The 27,543-nt window shown below is 48.4% G+C and overlaps 3 protein-coding genes across 6 annotated transcripts in view; all 3 read right to left on the reverse strand.

The window, feature by feature from the left end:
- Positions 1-1,575: 1,575 nt before the first annotated feature.
- On the reverse strand, positions 1,576-9,195 carry LOC310851598 (cell adhesion molecule CEACAM7-like). The gene is made up of 7 exons (XM_083754169.1): positions 9,069-9,195; positions 7,382-7,744; positions 5,844-6,116; positions 4,903-5,004; positions 3,988-4,082; positions 3,067-3,108; positions 1,576-2,037 (listed from the first exon to the last, which is right to left on the reverse strand). Exons 1-7 carry the CDS (start codon positions 9,112-9,114, stop codon positions 1,990-1,992), a joined length of 969 nt encoding a protein of 322 aa, XP_083610295.1. The 5' UTR covers positions 9,115-9,195; the 3' UTR covers positions 1,576-1,989.
- Positions 9,196-13,780: 4,585 nt separating this feature from the next.
- Positions 13,781-23,016, reverse strand: LOC310851659 (uncharacterized protein). Of its 3 annotated transcripts, none has more exons than XM_083754278.1 (6): positions 22,754-23,016; positions 21,268-21,636; positions 19,407-19,514; positions 15,841-15,944; positions 15,496-15,537; positions 13,781-14,360 (listed from the first exon to the last, which is right to left on the reverse strand). In XM_083754278.1, exons 1-6 carry the CDS (start codon positions 22,788-22,790, stop codon positions 14,313-14,315), a joined length of 708 nt encoding a protein of 235 aa, XP_083610404.1. In that variant the 5' UTR covers positions 22,791-23,016; the 3' UTR covers positions 13,781-14,312. The 3 variants fall into 3 exon arrangements, with proteins under 3 accessions (XP_083610404.1, XP_083610403.1, XP_083610405.1); XM_083754277.1 differs by having other exon boundaries at positions 19,407-19,547; XM_083754279.1 differs by lacking the exon at positions 21,268-21,636.
- A 1,414-nt stretch (positions 23,017-24,430) lies between these two features.
- Positions 24,431-27,543, reverse strand: part of LOC310851541 (cell adhesion molecule CEACAM16-like) — a 28,212-nt gene continuing 25,099 nt past the window's right edge. Inside the window, exon 6 of one of the 2 annotated variants that reach the window (XM_083754073.1) lies at positions 24,431-24,695. In XM_083754073.1, coding sequence (XP_083610199.1) covers positions 24,459-24,695 — 237 coding nt within the window. In that variant the 3' untranslated portion in view covers positions 24,431-24,458. Of the gene's footprint in view, positions 24,831-27,543 lie in introns of both variants that reach the window. The other variant, XM_083754071.1, reaches the window with a different exon arrangement.

Consider the following 27,543-nt stretch of genomic DNA (forward strand, 5'->3'; position numbering starts at 1 on the left):
GCAGTGAGGGAACTGCCAGAAGGCCCTCGGCGCTGGACCTCAGTGTCCGGGCAGAACGATGGAGGTGGAGACTCTTCTTCAGGTATACTGGGCCAAGGCCGTTTAGGGCTTTAAAGGTCAGCACCAACACTTTGAAGTGTGCTCAGAAACGTACTGGGAGCCAAAGTAGGTCTTTTGGGACCGGTGTTATGTGGTCTCAGCAGCCACTCCCCTTCACCAGACTAGCGGCCGCATTCTGGATTAGTTGTAGTTTCCTTTCAGTTGTCGTAACCTCTGCTTGATTTCCTTTGGTTTTCTTGTGGTTGATGGAGCAAGAGGGCACACTTGCATTGCCATTTAGGCCCGGGTGTTAACCAAAAAAGACTTTCTTTGGCTTTCTAACACTTTCATTGCCTTTTTTCCTTCTCTGTTACCACAGCTCCCCTCCCCTGCTCAACTCAGATGCTCATGCTGCCTCCTCCTCCAGGGCTTGACTTCAGCGGGATGCTCTCGCCAGCAGGACCAGGATGCCTGGGTTCCTTCAGTGCCTCCCCCTCCTCCTCCTGCGGTAGGAGACTGGGTGGGGCAGCCCTGCTGTCCCAGAGACAGCTAGCTCCCCTCCTTCCTTCCTCCCCTCCCTCCATCCAGTGACTGCTGATGGGTGGGGGCAGAGAGGAGTGCAAAGGCTTTGGTGCTGCAGATGATGGATGGCAGAGGGGAATGGGGAAGGAAGGGCCGGGGACACGGCAAATGAATCAGGCTGGGGAGTGGAGAAACTTCCTCTGATTGTAGCCAGGAAAAGGGCCAATCAGATACAAGCAGCATGGTGGGGGTTCATGGGAGGTTGAGCCCAGCAATATTTGGTCTGCCGAATACTGGTGTTGCAGAGCACAGATGGACAGTGTGTTCCTAAGGCAAGTTCAGTTTGCACTGAAGGCAAATATATCAAATGTGCAAATTTCCTGAACAATATGGGAACGAAAATGCAGGCATCCTACAGAATTCACACGCACCTGAATCTTGCAATGCCGTTCTGCAACCAACTGATGCATACAAACATGTATATTTTAAGGGAAAGTGTGAGCAATAAGGAATATAGTCATGAAAACGACAGGAAAAGATGCATCACATTCAGAGAAAGTGCTTGCAAAAAATTGAATGCTAGTCAAAAAATGCATACAAAAATGTGTTTATTAGGAGAGGCGTACACAAAAAGGTTGATGAATTTTCATGGCGATTCCTCGCCTGTTCAGCATTAATCCTGTAGTCTAGCGAGATGCAATTCTGTTTGGCCTTTCCAGGGAGAACTTCCTTTGTTCTCTCTGTCTCAGCATCTGCAAGTCTTTTTCCCAGTGTGAGAGTCCCTTGGGGACCAAGGCTGGTTCCTTTGTTCAGAACAAGGACTAGGATTTCCAGAAGGACCTGGCGTCATGGTCCAGTTCATGGGCGATCCAAGTCCCAGCTGGGGACGTCAGGACTGGGGGCAAGATGGTGGGGTGGGAGCAGGAATGGGAGTCCAGAAGCCAGGAGTCAGGAAGCCCAGAATCCGAGGGTCAGAGAGCCGGAGTCAAGAAGCCAAGGGTCCGGGGATCAAGAAGCAAGGAGTCACGAAATCAGGGGTCCGAGGATCAAGAAGCAAGGAGTCAAGGAGCCAAATATAGCAAGGCAGGGAACATGTTGCTATGGCAAAAAGCCAAAGGGAAATGCTGACCTTATATCCCTTCCCGGCTCTTGCCACCAGGTGCTGTGAGTTACCAATTGGCCTCACCTGTGCAGCTGTGCCTTGCCCCTTCAGAACAAACTTAGGAAGGCCCCAGTCCTGCAAAGTCCTACTGGTCACAGGGCCTGGCTCCTGCCTGCACTCCTGACACCTGGCCCTGCAGAGAAAATGTCCTGGTCCCTACAGTTACTCAGCTGCAGCTGAAAGGAAGAGAACTGAATGGGAAAGAGGGAGTCTTGAGGGCCCAGAAGAGGCCTCAGCAGTGGAGAGGAAGTTGCTGGGTCCATGTCTTATCTCTTTATCTCTTCGTAGACAGAAGGGATTCTGGGCTGCAATTTCTAAAGAGAAAATGGAGATGAGTCAGGCAGTGGCGTAGCGTGGGTTGTCAGCACCCGGGGCAAGGCAAGTAATTTGCGCCCCCTAACCCGTGGATTTGTGCCCCCTAAACCTAACCCCCAGATGTTGCGCCCGGTGCGGCCGGCCCCCCCTGCACCTCCCACGCTACGCCACTGGAGTCAGGTGGAAACCAGAAAGTCAGAACTATTTTGGTTTTGAATTGTTTTCCTGGGTAGCATAAGACCAAGGCTGGTGACATTATTTATATTCTTGGAAGCAGAACATCTTGTAAGAAGAGAAGCAAATCAATGCAAGTGCCTTTTGTCTGGATAATTTTTATTGGTTGGGAACCTCGGTGCCCTTTACATGGGAATTCGGATTACAATTACAATAGAGGGATTGCCACTGTAAAAGAGCAATTTCGAGGGCAATATCTGCTGCTCTTTCTTTTGGTGCATGGAGTGAAAAGTTTATACGTTCTGAGATACCCATTTCTATAATAGGAGATTTGCCCACCTTTGCACTGGGTAGCTGAATGACAGCAGTGCTGGTGCCAGGCAAACTTCCAGACTTGGGGTGGCACTCAGAAAAGGCTCCGTTTGTGGCTGCCACCCACATTACCACTGAAGGTGGAGGGGGGGGGATCTGGAAATTGGCTTCAGAAGATGGTCCAAATGGTTGGGCAGCTACCTGTGGGAGAAGGGGAACTCTAAGGCCCTAAACTGTATGAGAGAAGCTTAAGGCTAGCATTTTGACTTGTGCCTGAAATCAAGCTGGAAGCCAATGCAGATCTTTCAGTCATCAGTGGCGTAGCGTGGGTTATCAGCACCCGGGGCAAGGCAAGTAATTTGCGCCCCCTAACCCGTGGATTTCCCTAACCCCCAGATGTTGCGCCCGGTGCGGCCGGCCCCCCCTGCACTCCCCACGCTACGCCACTGTCAGTCATGGGCTATTATTTGGTTGATAATGGATATTTTGAGCCTAGTTGAAATTTTCCAAACATATCAAAGGGCAAGGGACCTTCTACTCACCTCATATGTGTTGTTGGCCTTGGAGGAGCTTTCAGACATAACCTGGATAGAACACAAAAATATGCTGAAGCTTATATTAGCACAGACAACTGCTGAATCTTTGAGTTCTTGTGAATGGATTGTGGCCAAGATTCCCCAGGAAAAGGGTAAATCAATACCACATGGGGGAAAATATGGGCTGGCATCTTGATGCCAAAGGAAGGCTGTGAACTCAATGAAAAATCTGCCTGCATGAGTAATATCTGTGGGAATGTTCAGGGTGGCAAGAGAGGATATATTGTTTACTAATATCCTTCCTAACCTGCGCTAGCAAGTTCCTTTATGTAGCAGAGTTACCCCCCCCCTTTTACATGCACAGCAGATAGTAGTTGCAGGCTCGTGTAAGCCTCTCACTATTATACAATTCAATCTGTCTCAGATTGAATTGTATGTTCCTGATAAGTTTCCTTGAATCCCCCTTAAAAAATTAAGATGTCACAATCCTATTCAAAGTCAATAAAAAAATTTACTCACATCAGTTCACAGTTGGATTCCTGAAGGCAGACTTAGTTACAAATATGTGCATGTGGATCTACCCCATATGGGGGAATAATCCCAGTGCTTCTGCTAGCTGAGAGCTAGCAGAGCACTCCTAGCTAAAAGCTGGTCAAATGAAGAAAGTGAAAAAGAGGAAGGTGTGCTGCGTGACTCGTCCTTTTATTACCTGTACAGGTTAGGTCACGCCCACCGTCTATCACATGCAAAAGGAAGGATGCTCCAGCCAAGAGGAACAGGAAGTTTCGACTGGCTGGACCAAACATTCCCTCACATGTCTTCTCTAGCATTACAAAGAATGTTGTACTTGACTGCCTCTCATGGATCACATCCCACAATATCCATCTCACGACAAACATCCATCTAGAGGCCCCCTGATTCACTCACTTGAGGTTTTGCTTCTCCAAATGGTGGATCATTCTCATATACCTGAGGGGTGGGTACAACCAGAGAAGAAGTTCTGCCATTCCGATGACGGGCACCTGCAAGAGGGAGAAGAATTCTGGGAATCAGCTCTTAACATGTAACTCCTACCCTTTTACAGACTACAGTATACACGTCTGTTCTGACAACAGGGTAACATCAGGCAAACTCCAGAAAACTCTTTTCTTTACACTTTTTTTGTTATCCATTTGAATCTTGTTCTTAACAAGAAGGGGAACAGCAGTTTTTGCACAGGCACACGCACCAATCCTGGAAAAGCTCACATCCTGAAACAAGTGAATGTTTTAAAACCTTCAGAGACATTTGTGAGTCAGATGGACTGGGGAGATGCTGGTTCGAATCCCCATCAATGAAACTCACAGCGTGGGGTTAGGCAGGACACTTTCAGTAGTTGGACACGGAAAACACGATAAATGCTATTTGTTTAATTGACACTGAAATGGAGAATGCCTATTGCTGAAAAGGTTTAACATGGGGAAATTCCACTAAGTGCTCTCTGAGCTTCTTTGAGGCCCAATTATTGTTGTTATTCTCTGCTAGCTAACACCTGAGTGTTTAACCTTAGATCAGGTGATTAAAGTAGTGAATTGCAAATTCTCCATCTTGGAAGGGTGGTGGCTGAGTCTTTGTTCCTGGACTCTGTAGGTATAAAAGGAGTCAGTCTTACACATGTTTAGCTACCTAGCTGTGCAATATTGCTACTCTGCAACAGCTACTGTCCCTGGCCCTGCCCCCCACCCCAAACCCTTGCTTACTGGGCTTCTGCTGCCCAAGGCAGCTACTTCAGCCTGCCTCATGGGGGGCCCCGGCCCTGACAGGGGTCTCCTGAAGTCTGGGATCCGCTCTGGTTTTACTCACGGAGAAAGAGGTAAGTCAGGGTTCCCATCAGCACCAGTATTGCAGCCAGAGACCCGATAACAGTCCCAGCGAGGGCTTCAGCAGAACTGAAAGCAGAAGAATCTGAAGAGCAAGGCATATTTTAAGAGACTGAGCGATGTCATAATTAAGGACTGCCTGTAATCTAGCCTCTATAGACACTATGGTAAAAGCAAGGGGCTGGAAATATGGGGAGGGGGGCATTATCCTGCATGCACAGCTGCTATGCACCTCCCCACAAGTGAGCGTTTCTGGACCAGCAAAAAACAGCAGCAAAACTTTCCACCATACGGTTAGGAGCAGAGCTTACTCTGTTGGGTAAACTGGGTTTTACCGGGGTGCAGCTCTGAGCCTCTTCAGATGGTGAGTCTGTCAGCATAACTTAAGTGCCGCCATGTCAGGGACTGGCTGCATGAGGAAGAGGGGTAGAATCTGCCCAACCAAGAGCTGCTCAAGGAAGGTGCAGAGGAAGAGGATTTTGAGACTGGGGACGGGAGGTGGGATTCTGGCCACACCTTAGAGGAGCTGGGAAGTGCTAGAAACAGGGTGCTTGAGGGATAGTGAACAGACAGGACAGGGTGAGAAGGAGCCAATAATAATAATAATAATAATAATAATAATAATAATAATAATAATAATAATAATAATAATGCAATAAACATTAAAAACTTCCCTAAACGGGATGCCTTCAGGTGTCTTCTAAAAGTCAGATACAGTGGTACCTCTGGTTAAGAACTTAATTCGTTCTGGAGGTCTGTTCTTAACCTGAAGCTGTTCATAACCTAAGGTACCACTTTAGCTAATAGAGCCTCCCGCTGCTGCCACACGATTTCTGTTCTCATCCTGAAGAAAAGTTCTTAACCCTAGCATGGAGAGCAGAGTCAGGAGGAAAGGTATTCCTTGTTTATTAGTGGATTACTCACATGCCATAGTTATCTTACTGGGGTTGCTTATAGCAGTACTGACAGGGTTGACTGCCTGACACGTATAGATCCCTTCGTCCTCTTTGGTGATGCCAGTTAGCATGAAGGTTCGGTTGCGGTCAGAAAGCCCAGTCTTAGACGGGACAGGATTACCATCCTTGAACCAAAGTATTGAGACATCAAGGCGGTCAGAGGTGTTGCAGTGTAAGGTGACAGTTGTGTTCTCTGCCACTAGGGATTCTGTCGGCTGCAGAACTGGGTGGGAGAGGATTTCTGCAGATGAAACAGAAAGACAGTCATAATTTGTGGGTCCTCATGGTCACTGAACCTGCTTAAGGCAGCCTTTCTCAACATCCACAGATGTTGTTGAACTACAACTCCCATCACCCCTAGCTAGCAAGGCCAGAGCTCAGGGATGATGGCAGTTGTAGTCCAACAACATCTGGAGACCCACAGGTTGAGAGCTGCTGGGTTAAGGTCTCTTCAATTGTAGCTACTAGAGAAGGCCACTTTGAGGCTGCTACTCAGTACAGTGGTACCTTGGGTTACATACCCTTCAGGTTACATATGCTTCAGGTTACAGACTCCGCTAACCCAGAAATATTATCTCAGGTTAAGAACTTTGCTTCAGGATGAGAACAGAAATCGTACAATGGTGGCACAGCGGCAGCGGGGGCCCCATTTGCTAAAGTGGTGCTTCAAGTTAAGAACAGTTTCAGGTTAAGAACGGACCTCCAGAACGAATTAAGTTCTTAACCCGAGGTACCACTGTATAGCTGCCTTCCAGGGCTGTACTTCCGCACAAGTTACATGATCATAGTCCTGAAAAAGTGCTTTTTCAGGGCGAGTTTGCAATGCGAAATCATGCAAGATCACAGCATTCAAAAAGGCAGCCGTTCTCTGGTGGGGGAAAAATTAGGATGTCCCAGTTTTGCCAGGACGATTGAGGGGTATGCAGCACATTGCCATTGGTGAATATCTTAAAGGGATCAAGTAGCACCCTGTTATTTTCGACATATAATTTTGACCCACTATAAGCTAATGCAGGAATCGAGCAGTTGTAAAGGTTAGGGAGCTTTTGGGGTTCTTCCTGGCATGTTGGGAGAGATTTATGTGCACTTTGCTTGGGGTTAGGGCACATTCGGGAAACATAAACTTTGTTCTGCTAAGCTGCTCCAGGAAAGGAGCTGTGTCCCATTAGCAGAACCTTAAAAATAAATAAATAAACAAATCTAAGCCTTCCCGATTCACTTATAATTACTGAACTCAGCCAGATGGGTGGGATATAAATAATAAAATAATAATATCACTTATTATGATGATTGGGCTTCTCCACAGAAGGTGTTGTTCTGGAGGCACGTTTACTTGGTCCTTGGCAGATGCAAAACTCAGTAGATCATAGAAGTAGAGTTGGAAGGGATCTAAGGGATATCTAGTCTAATCCCCTGCAATGCAGGAATGTAACAACTCTGGGCAGATAAAAGAGAGGGGACACCTGAAGGCATCTCTAAAAGGTGAGAAAGGAGGGGGGGAAATACCTGAGATGGTTATACTGGTAGCTCCCATTTCATTTCGTAGAAATCCTCCCATTCTTAATGTGTAAGTTCCAGAGTCGCTCAGCCTTAAATCTGTGATGCGAAGGGAGCAGTCTGTGGCCCCGGACTCTCTCCCACTGAAGGCAGGTCCATTTTTCTGTTCAGCAAATGGACTTAGGGAATAAACAAAGATCTTATTTTTCTCTTCAGCTGTCCCTCGGTACCAGTGGCAGCTAAACAGATCAACACGTCCTGGTGTTAAGGTGACACTCTGTCCTTCCCTCAGGGTTTCTGGTTCAACTGTAATGTGTGTTTTCGTCTTGCCCTGGCCTGGAATCAGCAGGAAGGAAGAACGTGGGATGGAGGCTGCAGGATGGAGAAGAAAAAGAAAGAAAAGGGGGAAAATTGGTTCTAGGCCAAGACGATGGAGTTGCCAAAGAGTTTCAGACCAGTTTGTGCAAGTTAGCTTAAATTCTCCTTCACTGTAACATACCCCATCCTTCTGTACAGAGTTTTAGTGTTGGAGTGGTGGTGATATCATCTTTGCATCATATTCATCCATCCTCTTGTTCCTGGGAGAGTGTGAATTAGGGATGCTACAGTGCCAATGAGTTGGGTCACCATGATGAGTCAATACTTTCTCTGACTCAGAATAGCAAGATCTGAAACCAGGCTGACTGCTGCCTATAAACTAGGGATGGGGGCAGGTAGAGAAATTGGCCAGTGGTAGTGCAGTGGTTAAAGTGTCAGCCTAGGACCTGGGAGACCAGGGTTCGATTCCCCACTCGGCCATGCAGCTCACTGGGTGACTTCGTGAGAGTTACTACCTCTCAACCTAACCTCTACCTCACAGGTGGGGCTTGAATGAGCAACAGGGGAACTACAGAAGCCACTTTGAGCTCCATGCTTCCCCCTGCGTCCCCCCAGTAAAAAAAGCACTGAAACAAACTCTCAGTTCACCCACAAGTAGAGTTTCTGGAACTGTGGACACCATCCTAGTCTCTCACTCTAGACTTCCTTCCTATGGTTTCTCTCCTGTGTGGATTTTTAAAAATGTGAAGTAGGACTAGCCTTGTGACTGAAGCCCGTTCCACATTCTAAGCATTCAGATGGTTTCAAACCTGTGACATTTCTTTCCTGTGAGGTGGGATGATGTGCCTTGCTAATGGAGCTCTTTCCACAATCCAAGCACTGATATGGTTTCTTTGATGCTTCATTGAGATCCGAGCTCTCTGTCTCTGTAAGAACCCCAGCCTGCCTCCCTAGTACTTCCCCTCTATCTTTCCTCACACCTTCGCTGGAAGGTGTGGGACACCTTCAAAGTCTTTCTCCCTCTCCACTGCTTGTGACTCCAGCTCTCTTCATTCAGATTCCCTGCCAGCAACACCTGCGGAAATGTTAGGGCAGCAGCAAGGCGACCCTCCATTTTTAAATATGCACCTGATTGCCTGTTTTAAAACACGTTTTCTCTCAAAATAACAGTTTCCTCTAGCTGGAATTCTGGAGAGCTCCATCTTGACAACTTTTGGAGAAGTATGAAATCTGAGGGAGAGTTAAGCTCCCAGCCCCACATTAGTCCAAGAAATGCAAATAAAGTCAGCCAGCATCAGAATTGGAAGGAGCAAATCCTTTGGACATCCCCTACTCCCCCCAAGTAAGTCCTCCCCCTTGTAGGGTGCTGGTCTCTCACCTGCTAAGAGCAGCATCTGCCAGGACGCCATCCATGGCCTGCCCATCTTGCAGGCACCCTTTTTGGGGGCTTGGTTTAGGCTGCCTGTCTCCTCACAGCTGGTGTTCTGGGGTCCTTCTCTGCTCCCTGCCCAGCATGCAGTGCCATCGCTGCCTCCGGCTGAGTCATTGACCACACAGAGCAGCTGAGATTTCGAGACTGGGTTTTCCCCAAGAACTGCAAGACACCCATACCAGCATTCTATGCTTCTTCCTCATATGCCAAGCCACTCCGGGAACAATTTGCTCAAATGCTTAACTCGTCACCCGCCTCTCAGAGCTGGTAGCAAAGATGTGATCTGAGCTGAAGAACTGGGTCCAGGCAGACTGTCATACAGAGCTGGGAAGTTTAGGATTAATTATGGAAAAGGTCTAAAGCAGTGGTCTTCAAAGCAATCAGGACCCCAAACCCACCTTAGACTCCCAGCCAGGAACTTGGCACCCAATTTCACATATTCTTTACTCTTAATAGTGTTAGTGTCTAGACACACAGCACACGCAAAGGCAGTGGTTCATGCCATCCTGGTGTGGCAAGAGAGGAGGGCCAGTGGTAGTGCAGTCGTGTCCGACCTTCGTGACCCCATGGACCAGAGCACACCAGGCACTCCTGTCTTCCACTGCCTCCCGCAGTTTGGTCAAATTCATGCTGGTAGCTTTGAGAACACTATCCAACCACCTAGTCCTCTGTCATCCCCTTCTCCTTGTGCCCTCCATCTTTCCCAGCATCAGGGTCTTTTCCAGGGAGTCTTCTCTTCTCATGAGGTGGCCAAAGTATTGGAGCCTCAGCTTCAGGATCTGTCCTTCCAGTGAGCACTCAGGGCCGATTTCCTTCAGAATGGATAGGCTTGATCTTCTTGCAGTCCATGGGACTCTCAAGAGTCTCCTCCAGCACCATAATTCAAAAGCATCAATTCTTCGGCGATCAGCCTTCTTTATGGTCCAGCACTCACTTCCATACATCGCTACTTGGAAAACCATAGCTTTAACTATATGGACCACCAAAGAAACATTTAAACATTTTAGTGTAGTATACTGGCCCCCAAGTAGTTACATTTCAGTGTAGTTATATGGCCACTGAGACCATATAACACCGGTCCTGAAAAACCTACATTGGCTCCCAGTACTTTTCCAAGCACAATTCAAAGTGTTGGTGCTGACCTTTAAAGCCCTAAACAGCTTCGGACCAGTATACCTGAAGGAGTGTCTCCACCCCCATCATTCAGCCCGGACACTGAAGTCCAGCACCGAGGGCCTTCTGGTGGTTCCCTCACTGTGAGAGGTGAGGTTACAGGGAACCAGACAGAGGGCCTTCTTGGTAGTGGCACCCGCCCTGTGGAATGCCCATCCACCAGATGTCAAAGAAATAAACAACTATCTGACTTTTAGAAGGCAGTCCTGTTTAGGGAAGTTTTAAATGTTTGATGTTTTATGGCATTTTAATATTTTGTTGGGAGCCACCCAGAGTGGGTGGGGAAACCCAGCCAGATAGGTGGGGAATAAATAATAAATTATTATTAGTAGTAGTACAGTACAGTACAGTATCAAAATATTTTTGTGGGGGGACTACAACCAGAAACTGTATCCACATCTCTTTTACAAGAGCATTGGCTATTCTTCAATGTGACATATTGTTGTGAACAGGGATTTTAATACTGACAAATATGAACTATCAGAAAAGAAAAGGGCTTCTTTGTGTTGACGAGGAGATGAGAGTTTGATTGTCTCAAATTAGACCTAATATAAATGAAATTACCTGATGAGAACAAGCTCCCACCTCTCAGGTTTGCAGACATCCTCATCCATGTGTAAAAGGCTTGTTTATAATTATATTTTGGGAATGATTCATGTTCTTATGTAGCTGCATTGTTTTGCAGTTTCTGAATGTCCCACAATCATATTATAAGGTATTTAAGTCTTGTGTTATAAATAAAGCACTGCTAGGTGTTGTTTCTTTTCGTTTTCCAGTGCATTTCTTATAAAAAAATATTCATTGAGGGATGAGCAATTTTTTTTTTTTGAAAGTGTGGCTCAGAGAACTACTGTGCTAAGGTATTGCCATACTATTCCCCCCCCCCCCCAATACAAGTCAACCAAGATTTCATGCATAGGTGTTTAATCTTCCGAACCCATTAAGTAGTTGTACCCTCTCTTTGATTTCTGGAAGTTTTCTCATCAGTGATGCTTGTGGTTGATATGGAGCAGAGACCAAGTTGTCCTCACCCGTCACTGTCACCCCAGTTCACCTCACCTGGAAAGCTGGATTTGTTTGCCAGCAGCTGGAGGACGACTGGGTTCCTTTGGCCTCTCTCCCTACCAATTTGAAAGGCACTATGCACTACAGACTGAGGTTTACAAGTCAGAAGACTGGAGGTCTTGAAATCTTTGCAGATGCTAGTTTTAGAAGTGACACCACGGATGGTACAAGCACTTCTGGAGTGTGCTACATGTACAACCACTGTCTGTTTGACTGGCTGTGCAAAAAGCAGACGACAGTAAGCCTAAGTTCCTGTGAAACAGAACTCAATGCCCTGTCATTTTCAGTCATGGATTGTGAATGGTTGATGCAACTGTTTCAGGACATCAGAGTTTCTGTGAAATGTCCTATACAGGTGTATCAAGATAACAGATCCTGTTTGGCTTTGCTGAACTCAGAGAGTTGCAAGCAAAGAACCAAATACTTGCAGATTAAGCTACATCGTGCAAGAGAGTGTGTTCAGACAGGACTCATTCAAGTGTCCTACATGCCAGGAAACGAAAACCCTGCAGATCTGTTGTCTAAGGTTGTTAACAGAGAACAACTTAAGGTTTATGTACAGAGGTTGCAATTGGGTTGAACCACAGGTGCTACAGGTTACACGGAAAGGGGGAGGATGTTGGGATATAGTTCCGTTCCACCTTAATAGGATCAGGCATGACTGTTGTGTGTCACATGCCTGTTTACTTCCAGCACAGTCTGCTGGGAATTTCCATTTGTATATTGCTTTTGCTATGCTGCTGTTTGCTTGGACACGAAGGGAAGCAGACATGTTTTCCCTTTGTTCCTGAACTATGCTGAATAAGCGCCTGTAAATGATGCTTACACATGTCTCTGTCCTCCACTTCCGTTGTGAAGATTTATTCACTCTGCTGATAAGAGCGTGCTCAGCTTCTGAACATATTGGAGGCTTGAGTCGCTGATTGATGCTGTTCCAGGAACCAGAGTTCGCCTGGCTGCCGGCCGGTGGCTGGAGCCAGCTGGGGGCCTGCCAAATGCCCCCGTCTCCCTGGACACATCCCAACACCAAACACCCACCCACCCACCTGCGGCTCCCGACCGCCCTCTGAGCCTGCTGGACTGAGCCCAGTCCAATGAGGTAGGAGGCTGGCCCCATTGCTCTGTAGGAAGCTATCTCCCTTGATGGGATGTCAGAGAGACGTTTTAGAGCAGGGGTCGGCAAGGTTTACCTCGCTTGGGTTGGTTCACTCCAGTGGAGATCCCTCCGTGGCCGGACTGTGCGCACACTCGTCTGTGCAGACGCAATTTCCGGCATCTACACATGCGCAGAAACAATTTCCAGTGTCTGTGCTGTCGGCATGCAGAGGGCCAAGAGGCCAGCTGGCTAGCCTCGGCTGGGCCGTCTCCTTCCAGCCATCTCGCTGTGAAGACCATCACCTCTGCTCCGACGTAAATCAGTGACCCAGGCTTACTCAGCCAGGGCACACTATCAGCAGACTGAACTGAGCACACAGAATAGGCATGAGGCTTGTGGAAGCATGCTACAACTACAGATTTATTAATCATAAAGTAGGACAAAGAAACATGTCATCTCTCATCATCTCAGACAGAACAGATAAAAGCAAAAGCTATACACAATGGAAGTTCCCAGCAAGCTGTGCTGGAATGTAAACAGACATGTGACACGCAACAATTCCACACATCTGCTTCTTAAGGTGGAATGGTGCCACGCAAGTGAGTCCCTGCTCCGTGCTGCACCGGTTTAGTGCAGCGCACGGGGACTTGCCAAGTGGGCAGCTCGATTCGGGGGCGGCTCATGGGCCACTTAAATGACCCCCGTGGGCCGCTTGTGGCCCATGGGCCTTAGGTTGCCTACCCCTGTGCTAGAGCTATGGTTCTGTAGTTGATGGATGCCAAAGAGGAATGAGGAAGGAAGAAAGAGGTCATTCTAGTCCAGAACCTGCCGGGGGGGGGGGGACCAGGCAGCAGATGAGTAACCCTCACAAGAAGAGAGACATCTTCTCAAGAATAACAGACCCTTCAAGTGTCCCTATTTTCCAGGAGTGTCCCAGATTTAGAGAAGACGTCCCGGTTTCTGATTTGATCCCAGAATGTCCCGCTTTTCCTTAGGACATTCCTATTTTCATTGGGGAAATGTTGGAGTTATCCGACCCCCGAGCTGTCTGATAAAGCAAACCTGTATAGGAAAGTTTCTGGTTTTTTAGTGTTTAATGATTTATTATGTTTTTATATATGTTGGAAACTGCCCAGAGTGGCTGGGGCAACCCAATAAGATGTGTGGGGTATAAATAGTAAAATTATCATTATGGAATGGGACGTCCCTATTTTCATAAGAGAAATGTTGGAGAGTATGGAATGAGGTCTCTTTCTGGATCATGAGAACTGAACCGCAGCCATCCTAAATTTTCACTTATCCAAACCTTGAAATGACCAAACTATGCCTACCAGACTGCATATATTAGGTGAAAGTGTGCATTGAAAAGAATCGATCCATGAAAATCTCAGGAAACCATGCCTCATATTAGGAGAAATTTCTTGCAAGAATTAGAACATCCTTCAAAACGGCATACAAAAATGCGTCCAGTAGGAGAAAGATGCTGGTGGGTTTTAATGAGGATTTGCCCACTTCCTTTCTTCCCCCTCAGCACCAATCCTTTAGACATGTAAGGTGTGATTTCAAGGATTTCAGTCCGGCCTTTTCCAGGGAGAGGTTCCCTCGCGTCTCTGTTTCAGTATCTGCAAGTTGTTCCCATCATGCAGCATGAAAGTCCCTCGGGAACCAAGGCTGGCTCCTGTGTTCAGAACAAGGACTAGGGTTTCCAGAAGGATTAAGCCCTGAAGAGAAAATGTCCTTGTCCTTGTCCCGACAATCACTTGGCAGCAGCTGAAAGGAAGAAATTCAAAAGGGAAAGAGGCTTGAGGGCCCGGGAGAGGCCTCAGCAGTGGAGAGAAGGTTGTTGGGTCCATCTGTTATCTCTTTATCTCTTCATAGACAGACTGGGTTGTGGGCTGCAAGTCCTAAAGAGAAAATGGAGATGGCTCAGGTGAAAGCCACAAATTTTCATTTGCAAATTGCCTTCATTCTGCATGAGGTAGTGCTCATCCATTCTCACCTTTGCTCCACAATTCTAGGCACACTGGCTGGGCTTACCAGGTCCAGTAACAACAAACAACGAAGTTGTTATTTTTGCCTCACCAGTTTCCCCGCGAAAACTTGCTTCTAACTATCGAATTGGAGCAAACGGCAATGCACAGAGCCAAAGGTGGATGTGTATAAGCCAGTCACCCCCAAACTCGGCCCTCCAGATGTTTTGGGACTACAACTCCCATCATCCCTAGCTAACAGGACCAATGGTCAGGGATGATGGGAGCTGTAGTTCCAAAACATCTGGAGGGCCGAGTTTGGGGGTGCCTGGTATAAGCCCTTTTACTGTGTCTCCTTTGCATGGAATCAGGGCCGTCTAAAGCATATGCGGTGCCGGGGTACAAAGATCCACTCGGTGCCCCCCCAGGTTGCCCAGAGTTGTCAACCTTTTTTACAGGGGAACCCCAAAGTTGTTGACCTTTTTTAGGGTGGGCCAGCAAGGAGCGCGTGGCAAAGCTGGCCTGGCTGGCTGCCTCAGCAACAACAGAGGAGCGGCGGCAGCAGCAGCAGAGCAAGGCCAGGGCCGGGGTGGGGGGGTGGGCAAGCAGAGCCCAGCGCAACAAGAATTGAGCCCGAGGCAGCTGAGCGAAGCCAGGCACCTCGTGTGAGCAGCGTGCGCTGGGTGGGCCTCTCAACGGTCCACCAATCCCAGGAGAGCAGGAGGGCAGGGCTGGCCAGCCGCCTCAGCGTCTCGTTCACCCGCAGCAGAAGAGCTGTGATGCTCCAATGGGCTCTGCTCCGCTTGGCAGTGGCTGTTGGCTCTTCCCAATTTCCAGACTCCAAATCTCAGCCTTGGACTCTCAGCCTGGCACTACTGAGAGATGGGGCCCAGGTGCCCCGCACCCCTAGCGCCTATGGGTAGGACGGCCCTGCATGGAATGCCAATAAACTGCAAGCCCATGTAGATCCGGCTGCATTGATGAAGTGTGATAGCTGCCAAGGCGCTCCTGCCAACAACAGATATTTGGAGCATATTTGACATTTGACGCGCAAGGGATTTCCACTCACCAAATATACATTGGCAGCTTCAGAGGAGCTTTCAGGCTCAATCTGCAACAAAGAGAAAAAGATGGCAAAGATCATTCATCGGTCACAAAATTGTAGAGTTGAAAGGGGCTGTTATAAGAATTTGAGGTCTCAAATATATAAATTAAATGTTTATAAATTTACAAGGCAAACACATACGTAAGTATATAAACCACATGTCTGAATTTCATTGCGTGCATCTGAAAGGGTAAATTCAGATGAAATTGGTGAGGGGGGTTTGCATTTCTATGTCAATGGGCGCTCTGAAATAACTACATGCTTGAGGAGTATTTATCCCATGACAAATACCCACCCAAAGTCACTTACCTCAGGCTTTCTCTGTCCCGGTGGAAGAACATTCTCATATATTTGAGGGGTGGGTGTGGCCGCAGAGGTTGTGGTAGATGTTTTGTCCTTCCTATGATGGAAACCTGGAGGTGGGGAAAGTCCGGGAATAAAGTCTTAACACGGAATTCCTTACTCCGGTGTAGACTCTACCAATCAGCCTGCGACAGCAGTGTAACTTCAAGCAATCTTCAGCAAATTGATTCCCTTACTCAGTTTTTTGTATTCTTATGAGTCTTGCATATTGTAAACCACCCTGTGATCTTTGGATGAAGGATGATATATAACAACAACAACAACAACAACAACAACAACAACAACAACAACAGGGCAATGCTATTTGAAAGAAGTGGGTCAAACTAATGGAGAGGACATGGAAGTGTCTAGGATAATTTAGGAAGTTGCTCTATGGGCCACGACTGGCCAGAATAGCAGGACAATAAGCCCTCAGGGACGCGGGTGGCGCTGTGGGTAAAACCTCAGCACCTAGGGCTTGCTGATCGCATGGTCGGCGGTTCGAATCCCCGCGGCGGGGTGAGCTCCCGTCTTTCGGTCCCAGCTCCTGCCCACCTAGCAGTTTGAAAGCACCCTTAAGTGCAAGTAGATAAATAGGTACCGCTTTATAGCGGGAAGGTAAACGGTGTTTCTGTGTGCTGCGCTGGTGCCGGCTCGCCAGAGCAGCTTCGTCACGCTGACCACGTGACCCGGAAGTGTCTCCTGACAGCGCTGGCCCCCGGCCTCTTAAGTGAGATGGGCGCACAACCCTAGAGTCAGACACAACTGGCCCGTACGGCAGGGGTACCTTTACCTTTACCTAAGACCTCTGTACCTGGCGAAACTGTCCAGCTATTCCTCTAAATTAAAAAAAGTTGAATTTTCTGAGTTCTGAAAACAACAACCCCCCAGTAACTGAATAAGCAATGCAAGAGGTGTGTGTGAATGAAATGCAGCTGGACACTGAGGTCCAGCTCCGAGGGCCTTCTGGCAGTTCCCTCACTGCGAGAAGCGAAGTTACAGGGAACCAGGCAGTGGGCCTTCTCGGTAGTGGTGCCCGCCCTGTGGAACGCCCTCCCATCAGATGTCAAGGAAATAAACAACTATCTGACTTTTAGAAGACATCTGAAGTTCTCTTGAGAACCGCCCAGAGTGGCTGGGGAAACCCAGCCAGATGGGCGGTGTATAAATAATAAATAAAAATTATTAATAATTGATAATAATAATAACTCCACAGAGTGGAAGCAACCTGGGTACCTCATCTGCTTCCTGCCCCATAGCAGGAAAAGCACCAAAACAGTCTGGAATGTTCCAGTGGTTCGGCCTGTTGCCAGATCATGCACTGGCTGAGGACCTCAGGAGCTCAGAAGGGTCTCTACTTAGGCTGAACCCAGCTGTGCTGCCACTCCCCTCTAGTCTCTCAGGCAGCTGTTTCAGCAGTGTGTGGGTGCGCTGTGGCTTTTGAATGGGAGCCAAGCTTGTCTGTGTGGCCTCTATGGTTGGTGTGTGTGTGTGTGTGTGTGTGTGTGTGTGTGTGGAGGCCATCAGCAGCTCAGTGAAGAGGCACTCCTGAGCTATGCATACGGTAACGGAACCCCTGACCTTTAGGTCCAGTCGTTGCCGACTCTGGGGTTGCGGCGCTCATCTCGCTTTATTGGCCGAAGGAGCTGGCATACAGCTTCCGGGTCATGTGGCCAGCATTACTAAGGCACTTCTGGCGAACCAGAGCAGCACACGGAAATGCCATTTACCTTCCCTCCAGAGCGATACCTATTTATCTACTTGCACTTTGACGTGCTTTCGAACTGCTAGGTTGGCAGGAGCAGGGACCAAGAAACGGGAGCTCACCCCATCGTGGGGATTCAAACCGCTGACCTTCCAATTGGCAAGTCCTAGGCTCTGTGGTTTAACCCACAGCGCCACCTGTGTCCCTTGAACTATGCATACCCTTCAACATTTGTCCACTGAAAATAGGAACGTCCATTTCCATAATGGTAAATTTACTAGGCACAGGTCAAATCTGTGTCCAGGGCAGCTGTTTACCAGCTCCATCTGGTACGTAGGCTGAGACCCTATCTGCCTGCGGACTGTCTTGCCAGAGTGGTGCATGCTCTGGTTATCTCCCGCTTGGACTACTGCAATGCACTCTACGTGGGGCTACCTTTGAAGGTGACCCAGAAACTGTAATTAATCCAGAATGCGGCAGCTAGACTGGTGACTGGGAGCGGCCGCCAAGACCATATAACACCGGTCTTGAAAGACCTACATTGGCTCCCAGTATGTTTCCGAGCACAATTCAAAGTGTTGGTGCTGACCTTTAAAGCCCTAAACGGCCTCGGTCCAGTATACCTGAAGGAGCGTCTCCACCCCCATCATTCTGCCCAGACACTGAGGTCCAGCGCCGAGGGCCTTCTGGTGGTTCCCTCATTGCGAGAAGCAAAGCTACAGGGAACCAGGCAGAGGGCCTTCTCGGTAGTGGCGCCCACCCTGTGGAACGCCCTTCCAGCAGATGTCAAAGTGATAAACAACTACCTGACATTCAGAAGACATCTTAAGGCAGCCCTGTTCAGGGAAGTTTTTAACGTGTGATATTTTATTGTATTTTTGGTTTTTATGGAAGCCGCCCAGAGTGGCTGGGGAGGCCCAGCCAGATGGGCGGGGTATAAATAATAAATTATTATTATTATTATTATTATTATTATTATTATTATTATTATTACTATTTATATCCCACCCATCTTCCTGGGTTGCCCCAGCCACTCTGGGCAGCTTCCAACATATATAAAAATAATAATAAAACATTAAACATAAAAAACCCTTTCCTATACAGGATTGCATTCAGATGGCTTGGGGGGTCAGATAATTCTATATCCTCCAACATTTCTCTGATGAAAATAGGGACAAACTAGTCCACATCCTCCAACATTTATCCAATTTATTTATTATTTATTTATATGCTGCCCATTAAACTTTTAAAAAAACAAAACACCATCCCTATACAGGACTGCCTTGAGGTGTCTTCTAAAAGTTGTATAGTTACTTATCTACTTGGCTCGGGGGTAGCATAACTCCACACCCTCCAATATTTCTCCGATGAAAATAGATGAACCACAGAGCCTAGGTCTTGCCGATCAGAAGGTTGGCAGTTCGAATCCCTGCGACGGGGTGAGCTCCCGTTGCTCGGTCCCAGCTCCTGCCAACCTAGCAGTTCGAAAGCACAAAGTGCAAGTAGATAAATAGGTACCACTCCAGCGGGAAGGTAACGACGTTTCCGTGTGCTGCTCTGGTTCACCAGAAGCGGCTTAGTCATGCTGGCCACATGACCCCGAAGCTGTCTGCGGACAAACGTCGGCTCCCTCGGCCAATAAAGCAAGATGAGCGCCGCAACCCCAGAGTCGGTCACGACTGGACCTAATGGTCAGGGGTCCCTTTACCTTTACCTAAGGAAAAGCAGGGCATTCTGGGATCATATCAGAAACAGGGATGTCTTCTCTAAATCAGGGGTGACCCACTTGGAGGGTCTGAACCATGGGGCCAGTGCTGGTGTTACTCACGGAGGAAGACGTAAGTCAGGGTTCCCATAAGCACCAATATTGCAGCCAGAGATCCGATAATGGTCACAGCGAGGGCTCCAGTAGAACCAGAAGTAGGAGAAGCTAAGGCTAAGATGGGGAACACAAGCAGAGCTCTCAATCCTATTTAAAATAATTACCGTAATTTCTAATAATCCAATAATCTGCTGCTAACAAATAATAATAATAATAATAATAATAATAATAATAATAATAATAATAATAATAATAATATTTATACCCTGGCCATCTTGAATAGCAACCAAAATCTGATGCCTGAGGCAGATATTGTGCTTTCCCTAGCGCTAGACAAGGCAAACAACAAAATTCTTTCATGTATTGCAGGAGAGAAATCAGGAAATCAACATCAGACAAGAGAAAGTTGAGAATCCCAGCAGCTCCTCCCTCCAGCCTTGCTGGCTTTTCTGTTCAGCTATAACATGGGTAGGCAAACTAAGGCCCGGGGGCCAGATCCGGCCCAATTGTGTTCTAAATCCGGCCAGCGGACAGTCCAGGAATCAATGTGTTTTTACATGAGTAGAATGTGTCCTTTTATTTAAAATGCATCTCTGGGTTATTTGTGGGGCATAGGAATTTGTTCATCCCCCCCCCCCAAAACAAATAGTCTTGCCCTCCACAAGGTCTGAGGGACAGTGGACTGGCCCCCTGCTGAAAAAAATTGCTGACCCCTGTGCTATAACATTTCCTGCAACATTGAGTTAACAGGAAGGTAGACCTGTTTAGGGAAGCTTTTAATGTTTGGTGTATTACAGTATTTTAATATTTTTTGGGAAGCCGCCTAGAGTGTCTGGGGAAGCCCAGCCGGATGGGCGGGGTATGAATGAATGAATGAATGAATAAATAAATATAATTGACCTGAAAACTGAAATTATGGTAAAGGAGAGAAAAAGGAAGGGAAAGAGACCCTCCCCTTTGAGCAAAAGGCCCATTCTATGAAGTTGAAAAGAGAGCTTTCAGACTAGCTACCGCAATGTGCTGGGAAACTCAAAGCTGAAAAGAACCATCTCACAACTGGAACCTAAAGGAAAACTTATTTTCCAAACCTTCATTATTAGCTTGTGATTACTGAACTCAGCAGTTGTGCCTGGGCTTCTCTAGGGTGATAGATGTACAAGGGGCAAGTTCATTGGAGGATATAATACAGTGGTGCCCCGCAAGACGAATGCCTCGCAAGACGAAAAACTCGCTAGACGAAAGAGTTTTCCATCTTTTGAGGTGCTTCGCAAGACGAATTTCCCTATGGGATTGCTTCGCAAGACGAAAACGTCTTGTGAGTTCTTGCTAGTTTTTTCCCTCCCCCCCTTTTTCTAAACCGCTAAGCCGCTAATAGCACTAATCCGCTAAGCCGCTAATACGGGTGCTTCGCAAGACGAAAAAACCGCAAGACGAAGAGACTCGCGGAACGAATTAATTTCGTCTTGCGAGGCACCAGGTGGTGGTGTAGTGGTTAAGAGCGGTAGACTCGTAATCTGGGGAACCGGGTTCGCTTCCCCGCTCCTCCACATGCAGCTGCTGGGTGACCTTGGGCCAGTCACACTTCTCTGAAGTCTCTCAGCCCCACTCACCTCATAGAGTGTTTGTTGTGGGGGAGGAAGGGAAAGGAGAATGTTAGCCACTTTGAGACTCCTGAAGGGGAGTGAAAGGCGGGATATCAAATCCAAACTCTTCTTCTTCTTCTTCTTCTTCTTCTTCTTCTACCACTGTAATCCTAAATCTAGTCAGGAACTGAACCAAGGACACAACTATGGAGGGATAAAAGGAGGTTACTTCTAAAGGCATCAAGTTCACCTCTTAAAGATGGGAAAGGAAGGGAGACTCATACCTGAGACAGTTAGGTTTGCATTCCCAGTTTTGTGTATCACAGGTAAACCCACTGTCAGTGTATACATTCCCGAGTCATTTAGCCTTAAAAGTGTGATGCGAAGGGAGCAAAACGAGTCGACAGTCTCCCTCCCCGTGAAGGCAGGTCCATTTAGCCGATCCTCAAATGCTCTGGCATAGGTAAATATACGATTTTTGTTTTCAAGTGTCCCTCGAAACCAGGTGCAGCCGTGGTATTGCTTTAGATCAACACTTCCTGGTGTTAAGGTGACACTCTGTCCTTCTCTCAGCGCATTTGGGTCAACTGTGATGTGTATTTCGGTCTTGCCCTGGGCTTGAGTCAGCAGGAAACAAGAACTCAGGATGGAGGCTGTGTTGTGGAGAAGAAAACAAAAACACCTGTACTAGGCAAAAATATATACCGTATTTTTCGCTCTATAAGACGCACCAGACCACAAGACGCACCTAGTTTTTGGAGGAGGAAAACAAGAAAAAAAATATTCTGAATCCCAGAAGCCAGAACAGCAAGAGGGATCACTGCGCAGTGAAAGCAGCGATCCCTCGTGCTGTTCTGGCTTCTGGGATAGATGCGCAGCCTGCATTCGCTCCATAAGATGCACACACATTTCCCCTTACTTTTTAGGAGGGAAAAAGTGAGTTTTATAGAGCAAAAAATACGGTATATATGCAGCTGCCAATAGTCATGAAATTTGATTCAGTTCACATGAAAATCAGTCTCTCAGATTTGCATGTCCCAAAACAGTACAATAATGAAAATAAAGACATTCTTCAAAATTCTCACTTTACTGAATTTATGATGTAGTTCCCCTACCAAGTTTACTCCCCCCCCCCAAATATTGTGCAGAAAATTCGCATAAATATGAAATATGTTCTTAGTGGAACATAATATACAAAAGTGCATTACATTAGAAGAAATTACTTCTGAAAAGTGTGCATTGGTCAAAACTGCACACAAAAACATGTTTATTAGGAGAAATGCTCACTAATTTGTGGAACAATTTCAAGGAGTGTTTAAAAATAAAATCACAAATTGCTTCAAAATGTGGAGAACTGAGTTTGAGATTGGAAAAACAGGATACGGAGAAAATCAAAACTGACCCCTACATGGAAGTATGTAAGATCCATTAAACTAAACAGGGCTTTCTTTTAAGTCAACATGCGTGGGAATACACCGTACATCTGTTTCTGTGTTGCTTTTGTGTGTGTTCAACTGCATGCTCGCAAACTTCCTTCTTTCTGCATTGGTCTGCAATTTTAAAAGAAACCACTTGTTGTTGTTGTTGTGGATCCATGGCAGGTATGTTGTCAAAGGGGTCTGCTCCCACCCCTTCTTCCCTCCTCTCTCTTATACAAATGGACACAGCCACAGGGAATGCAGCCACGAAGAAAGGGGGAAACCTATTGCGGTTCCCTTTCAGCCCCTTGCCAAATGCCTAGGCTTTCTCTGACACCCCGGTTTGCCTCACCTGCTAGGCTCCGATGAAGCTCCTGCCTCCTCCCCATTGTGGGACTTCACACGCTGGATGCTGCCGCCAGCAGGACCACCAGGATGCCTGGGTTCCTCCAGCCGCTCCTGCTTCCAACTCAGCCGCCAGTGACCCCCAGGTCGCTCGCTGTGCTTGGCTGGACCCTTCACCCCAACCAGACAGGAGGCCGGGGGGGGGGGGGGACGGACAACTCTGCTTTCTTTGGGGCAGACGGCTCCCTTTCTGCCCAGAGAGGAGTGCAGAAGCTGCGGTTCTGCAAAGACGAATGCGGAAGGAAGGAAGAAAGGAAGGAAGGAAGGCTGCTGGGGAGGAACCACACTGCAAATGAGGCAGTGTCAGGAGAGGAGAGGCTTTCTCACATTAGAGGAAGGGAAAATGTCAATCAGATCCGGTGTGGGGTAATGTTTACGGGCAGAGGGGTGCATTGCCTCACGGACAAGCTTCTGGGACACACACGTCAGTGGGGGTGAGGGGGGTGGATGCAGTGAGAGGCTACATTCCAGCAACACAAGGGTAGTTGTCTTTCTTTTGCAGCTTGATTGTACTAAAGGGCTCAGAGGTTTCCTTACAATCTCAAGGACCGCCAAACCCCTTATATCCCTGCCCAAGCATGGAGATATCCGAGGGAGTCTCTGTCTGTGGTCCACCAAAGCTCGGGTGCATAGCTTGCGACTGTAGGGCCATAAGACCCCCCCCTCCGCCCAAACGGCCTTTCTGAGAAAGGAGAGGTCCGTCAGGTGAACAAGGCTGGCATTGATGGAAGAGGCTCAAATGTTTATTATTCAAGGTTGTAAAGAGATAAGCAGACTCAGGAATGCACACTGCCGTGGCGTGGTGGGGCTGGTGGGGCCATTGCAGGAAGGGGGGGGGCCAAGCCCGTGTAAGGACATAGGAAGTTGCTATAACTTACGATTTCCCAGAAATCAGGTGGTTTTACCAGAAATCAGGTGGTATTGTATTCTGCAAATGTATAAAAAGTGGGCGCACCCTGACTGGGGGTGTGCAGATTGCGCTGTGCCTTTGTCCTGCATATGCATTTCAAATAAATCCTGTTGAATCCTGCAAGGTTGGTTGCCACTTCCTGTGAATCTGTGCTCCGGGGACCCAATAGCAGATATGGAAAATGTCCAACACAACTACTAGAAGCCATAACTTTGGCGACCTGGGTTCAAGCCTGTGGAACTCCCTCCCACATGAGAGCAGACAGACATTCTTTTTACAGGTAACCAGGCAAAGGACCTTCTCGGTAGCAGCGCCCGCCCCATAGAATGCCCTCTCATCAAGTGTCAAGGAAATAAACAACTATATGACTTTTAGAAGATATCTGAAGGCAGCCCTGTTTAGGGAAGTTTTTAATGCTTGATGTTTTATCAGGTTTTTAATATTCTGTTGGGAGCCACCCAGAGTGGCTGGGGAAACCCAGCCAGATGGGTGGGGTATACCGGTAATAATAATAATAATAATTATTATTATTACTCAACTGCAGGTGTATGACAAAGATTTCTCATTCCAGCAGTAGCATTCAGGGATGTAGTGTGTGTGCATATAGGGTGAAAATAACATGGAAACATGGATTTGAACATTTGTCAAAACTATTTGGAAAAATGTGTATATCATATTAAATTTATTATATTTAAATATATCTGTAAATATATTATATTTGCATTAAAATGCAGGCGAATTTTCATGAGGAATTTCCCTTTTCTTTCTTCTCCCTCAGCATTAATCCTTCAGTCACACAAGATGCAATTCCCAGGATTTCTGCCTGGCCGTTCCAGGAGGAGTTTCCTTTGTGTTTCTGTCTCAGTATCTGCAAGTCTTTCCCAGTGTGAGAGTCCCCTGGGGACCAAGGCTGCTTCCTTTGTTCAGAACAAGGACTAGGATTTCCAGAAGGACCTGCCCTGAATTTACTCAGCACCATCTGAAAGGAAGAGATCGGATCAGGGAAGAGGCTTGAGGGCCCAGGAGAAGCCTCAGCAGCGGAGAGGAAGTTGCTGGGTCCATGTCTTTATCTCTTTATCTCTTCGTAGACAGAAGGGCTTCTGGGCTGCAAGGTCTAAGGAGAAAATGGAGATGGTCAGGTGGAAGCCACAGAGTCAAATCCACCTTTGCTTTCATTTGTTTTCCTGGCCAGCGGAGGAATACATTTATTTACATATTTAAAGCGCAAGTAGATAAATAGGTACCACTCTGGCGGGAAGGTAAACGGCGTTTCCGTGTGCTCCTCTGGTTTGCCAGAAGCGGCTTAGTCATGCTGGCCACATGACCTGGAAGCTGTACGCCGGCTCCCTCGGCCACTAAAGCGAGATAAGCGCCACAACCCCAGAGTCGGTCACAACTGGACCTAATGGTCAGGGGTCCCTTTTTATTCTTGGAAGCAGCATGGCTTGTAAGAAGAGACGGAAATAAGAGCAAGTGTCTTTAAGGCTTAAGGTTTATACTTTCAGGGCACTTGGGCATCCTCTGCCTGGAATTTGGATAATTCGGAATACAGGGCATGCCACTGTGAATTCAATGAAGACGGAATTTCAGGTCCACTTCCCGCAGGGCTTCTTTTGCAGTGTGAGGAGAGAAAAGCTTCACTTGCTGAAACACCCATTTCCACCTGACTCTACAACCCTTCAGGAGACTTGCACACCTTTGCAGCTGGCCATCTAGGTGTACATACATTTCTGTTCTGGAGGAAGAGATCCCTGCTTGATACAGTGGTGCCTCGCAAGACGAAATTAATTCGTTCCGCAAGTCTTTTCGTCTTGCGAGTTTTTCGTCTTGCGAAGCACGGTTTCCCATAGGAAAGCATTAAAAATCAACTAATGCATTCCTGTGGAAACCGCCTTCAGACCAGGTCCGGGGACAGTCTGTCCCCCGACCTCTTCTGAAGGCCGGCGGGGGGCGAAAGTCTTTGCTTCCCCCCCGCCTGCCTTCCCAGGACAGCGGAGACTTCTCCGCTGTCCCGGGGCGATCTTAAAATGCTGGCAGGCGGCAGCGAAGCCTTCGCTGTCGTCCCCCAGCATTTTAAAAGCCCTCGGGACAGCGGAGACTTCTCCGCTGTCCCGGGGCGATCTTAAAATGCTGGCGGGCGGCAGCGAAGGCTTCGCTGCCGCCCACCAGCATTTTAAAATCGCCCCGGGACAGCGGAGGAATTCTCCGCTGTCCCGGGGCGATTTAAAAGCCCCCGGGAAGGCAGACAGGGGGGACAAAGACTTTTGCCCCCCGCCAGCCTTCAGAAGAGGTCCAGGACCTCTTCTGAAGGCAGGCGGGGGGCAAAAGTCGTTGCTCCCCCCCGCGTGCCTTCAAAAGCCATCCGGGATAGCGGGAAGCGCTTCCCTGCTATCCCGGACTGCTTTTAAAATGCTGGCGGTGGGGAGCAAAGCCTTTCGGCCCCCGCCGGCCTTCCTGGACCTCTTCTGAAGGCCGGAGGGGGGGGAAGGCTTTGCTCCCCACCGCTAGCATTTAAAAGAGGTCCCCGGAGATTTCCCTATGGGCTTTCTTCTTACGAAGCAAGCCCATAGGGAAATTTGTTTTGCGAAGCGCCTCCAAAACGGAAAACCCTTTCGTCTAGCGGGTTTTCCGTCTTGCGAGGCATTCGTCTTGCGGGGCACAACTGTATCTGGGAGAGCAGCTGCCATTCAATGTAGGCTTTACTGGGCTTGATAGACTAAAGGGGTGACTTGGTATTCGGCCACTTTCTGTGTTCTGTTGTGTGGGTCCATGAGGAAGACAATTGCCCATCAGGCCCTAAAATGTACGAGGCCATCTTAAGGCCAGCTTTCTGAGCTGTGTCTGTAATCTCGGGTTAATTGTGAGAGCCACTGATTGGCTCTTGTTAATACAGTGGTACCTTGGTTCTCAAACTTAATCTGTTCTGGAAGTCTGTTCCCAAACGTTCCAAAACCAAGGCACGCTTTCCCATAGTAAGTAATGCAAAATGGATTAAGACGTTCCAGACAGCGGCGTAGCGTGGGTTGTCAGCACCCGGGGCAAGGCAAGTAATTTGCGCCCCCCTAACCCGGGGCAAGGCAAGTAACTTGCGCCCCCTACCCCCTAACCATGGTCATTAATACTGACGGCTCTACTCTGGGGCAAACTCCGTGGTGACTACTGCCCTCCGTGGTGTTGTTTTTGCAATTAAAGGACCCCTGCCTCAAATAAAGCATCTTGGGGATTGGGGACTGGGATTTGCCAAGGGAGCTGGGAATTGCAGTTCAGTGGCGGCTCAGGGGGAGAGGGTCCCTTCTGCGTCTGGGTGCCGTGGGCCCCTTTGCGCCAAGACGCGCGTCTTTGGGCGTCGCGGCGCAGCCTTCTCGGTCTCACTCCCCGCCCGGCTAGCCCCGACGCGGCTTCTTTCTGGCGCGGGGAGGGGCGGCTCTGGGGCCAGTGCGTCGGCCGGCCTCCGGCGCGGGTGGGTGGGCCCCGTCGGGGCGGGTGGGCGGTCTTGGCGCGCAGGCACTAGAGCGCAGGTGGCTCCGGCTGGGCGCTGCATTCGCCGCCGGTGGCGCGTTTGGTGGGCTGCGTGCATCCAGACAGCGAGCCGAGCCTGGGCGCCGTGGCGCTTGGTGCCGGAGCCTCCGCCCGCAGCGCCCCGTCGGGAGACCCGGCCGGAAGGAGCCTCGAGCCGGCTGTCGGACGCGGCTGAAGCAGCCAGGGCGGCAATGCAGGCAGCGGCTCCTCGGCGACTCCGGAGGCAGCAAGCGCGCCCCCCCCAGAAGTTGCGCCCGGTGCGGCCGGCCCCCCTTGCACCCCCCACGCTACGCCACTGGTTCCAGACT

This window comes from Podarcis gaigeae (genome assembly GCF_964106915.1).
Source record: "Podarcis gaigeae genome assembly, chromosome: 8".
NCBI classification, from domain to species: Eukaryota; Metazoa; Chordata; class Lepidosauria; order Squamata; family Lacertidae; genus Podarcis; species Podarcis gaigeae.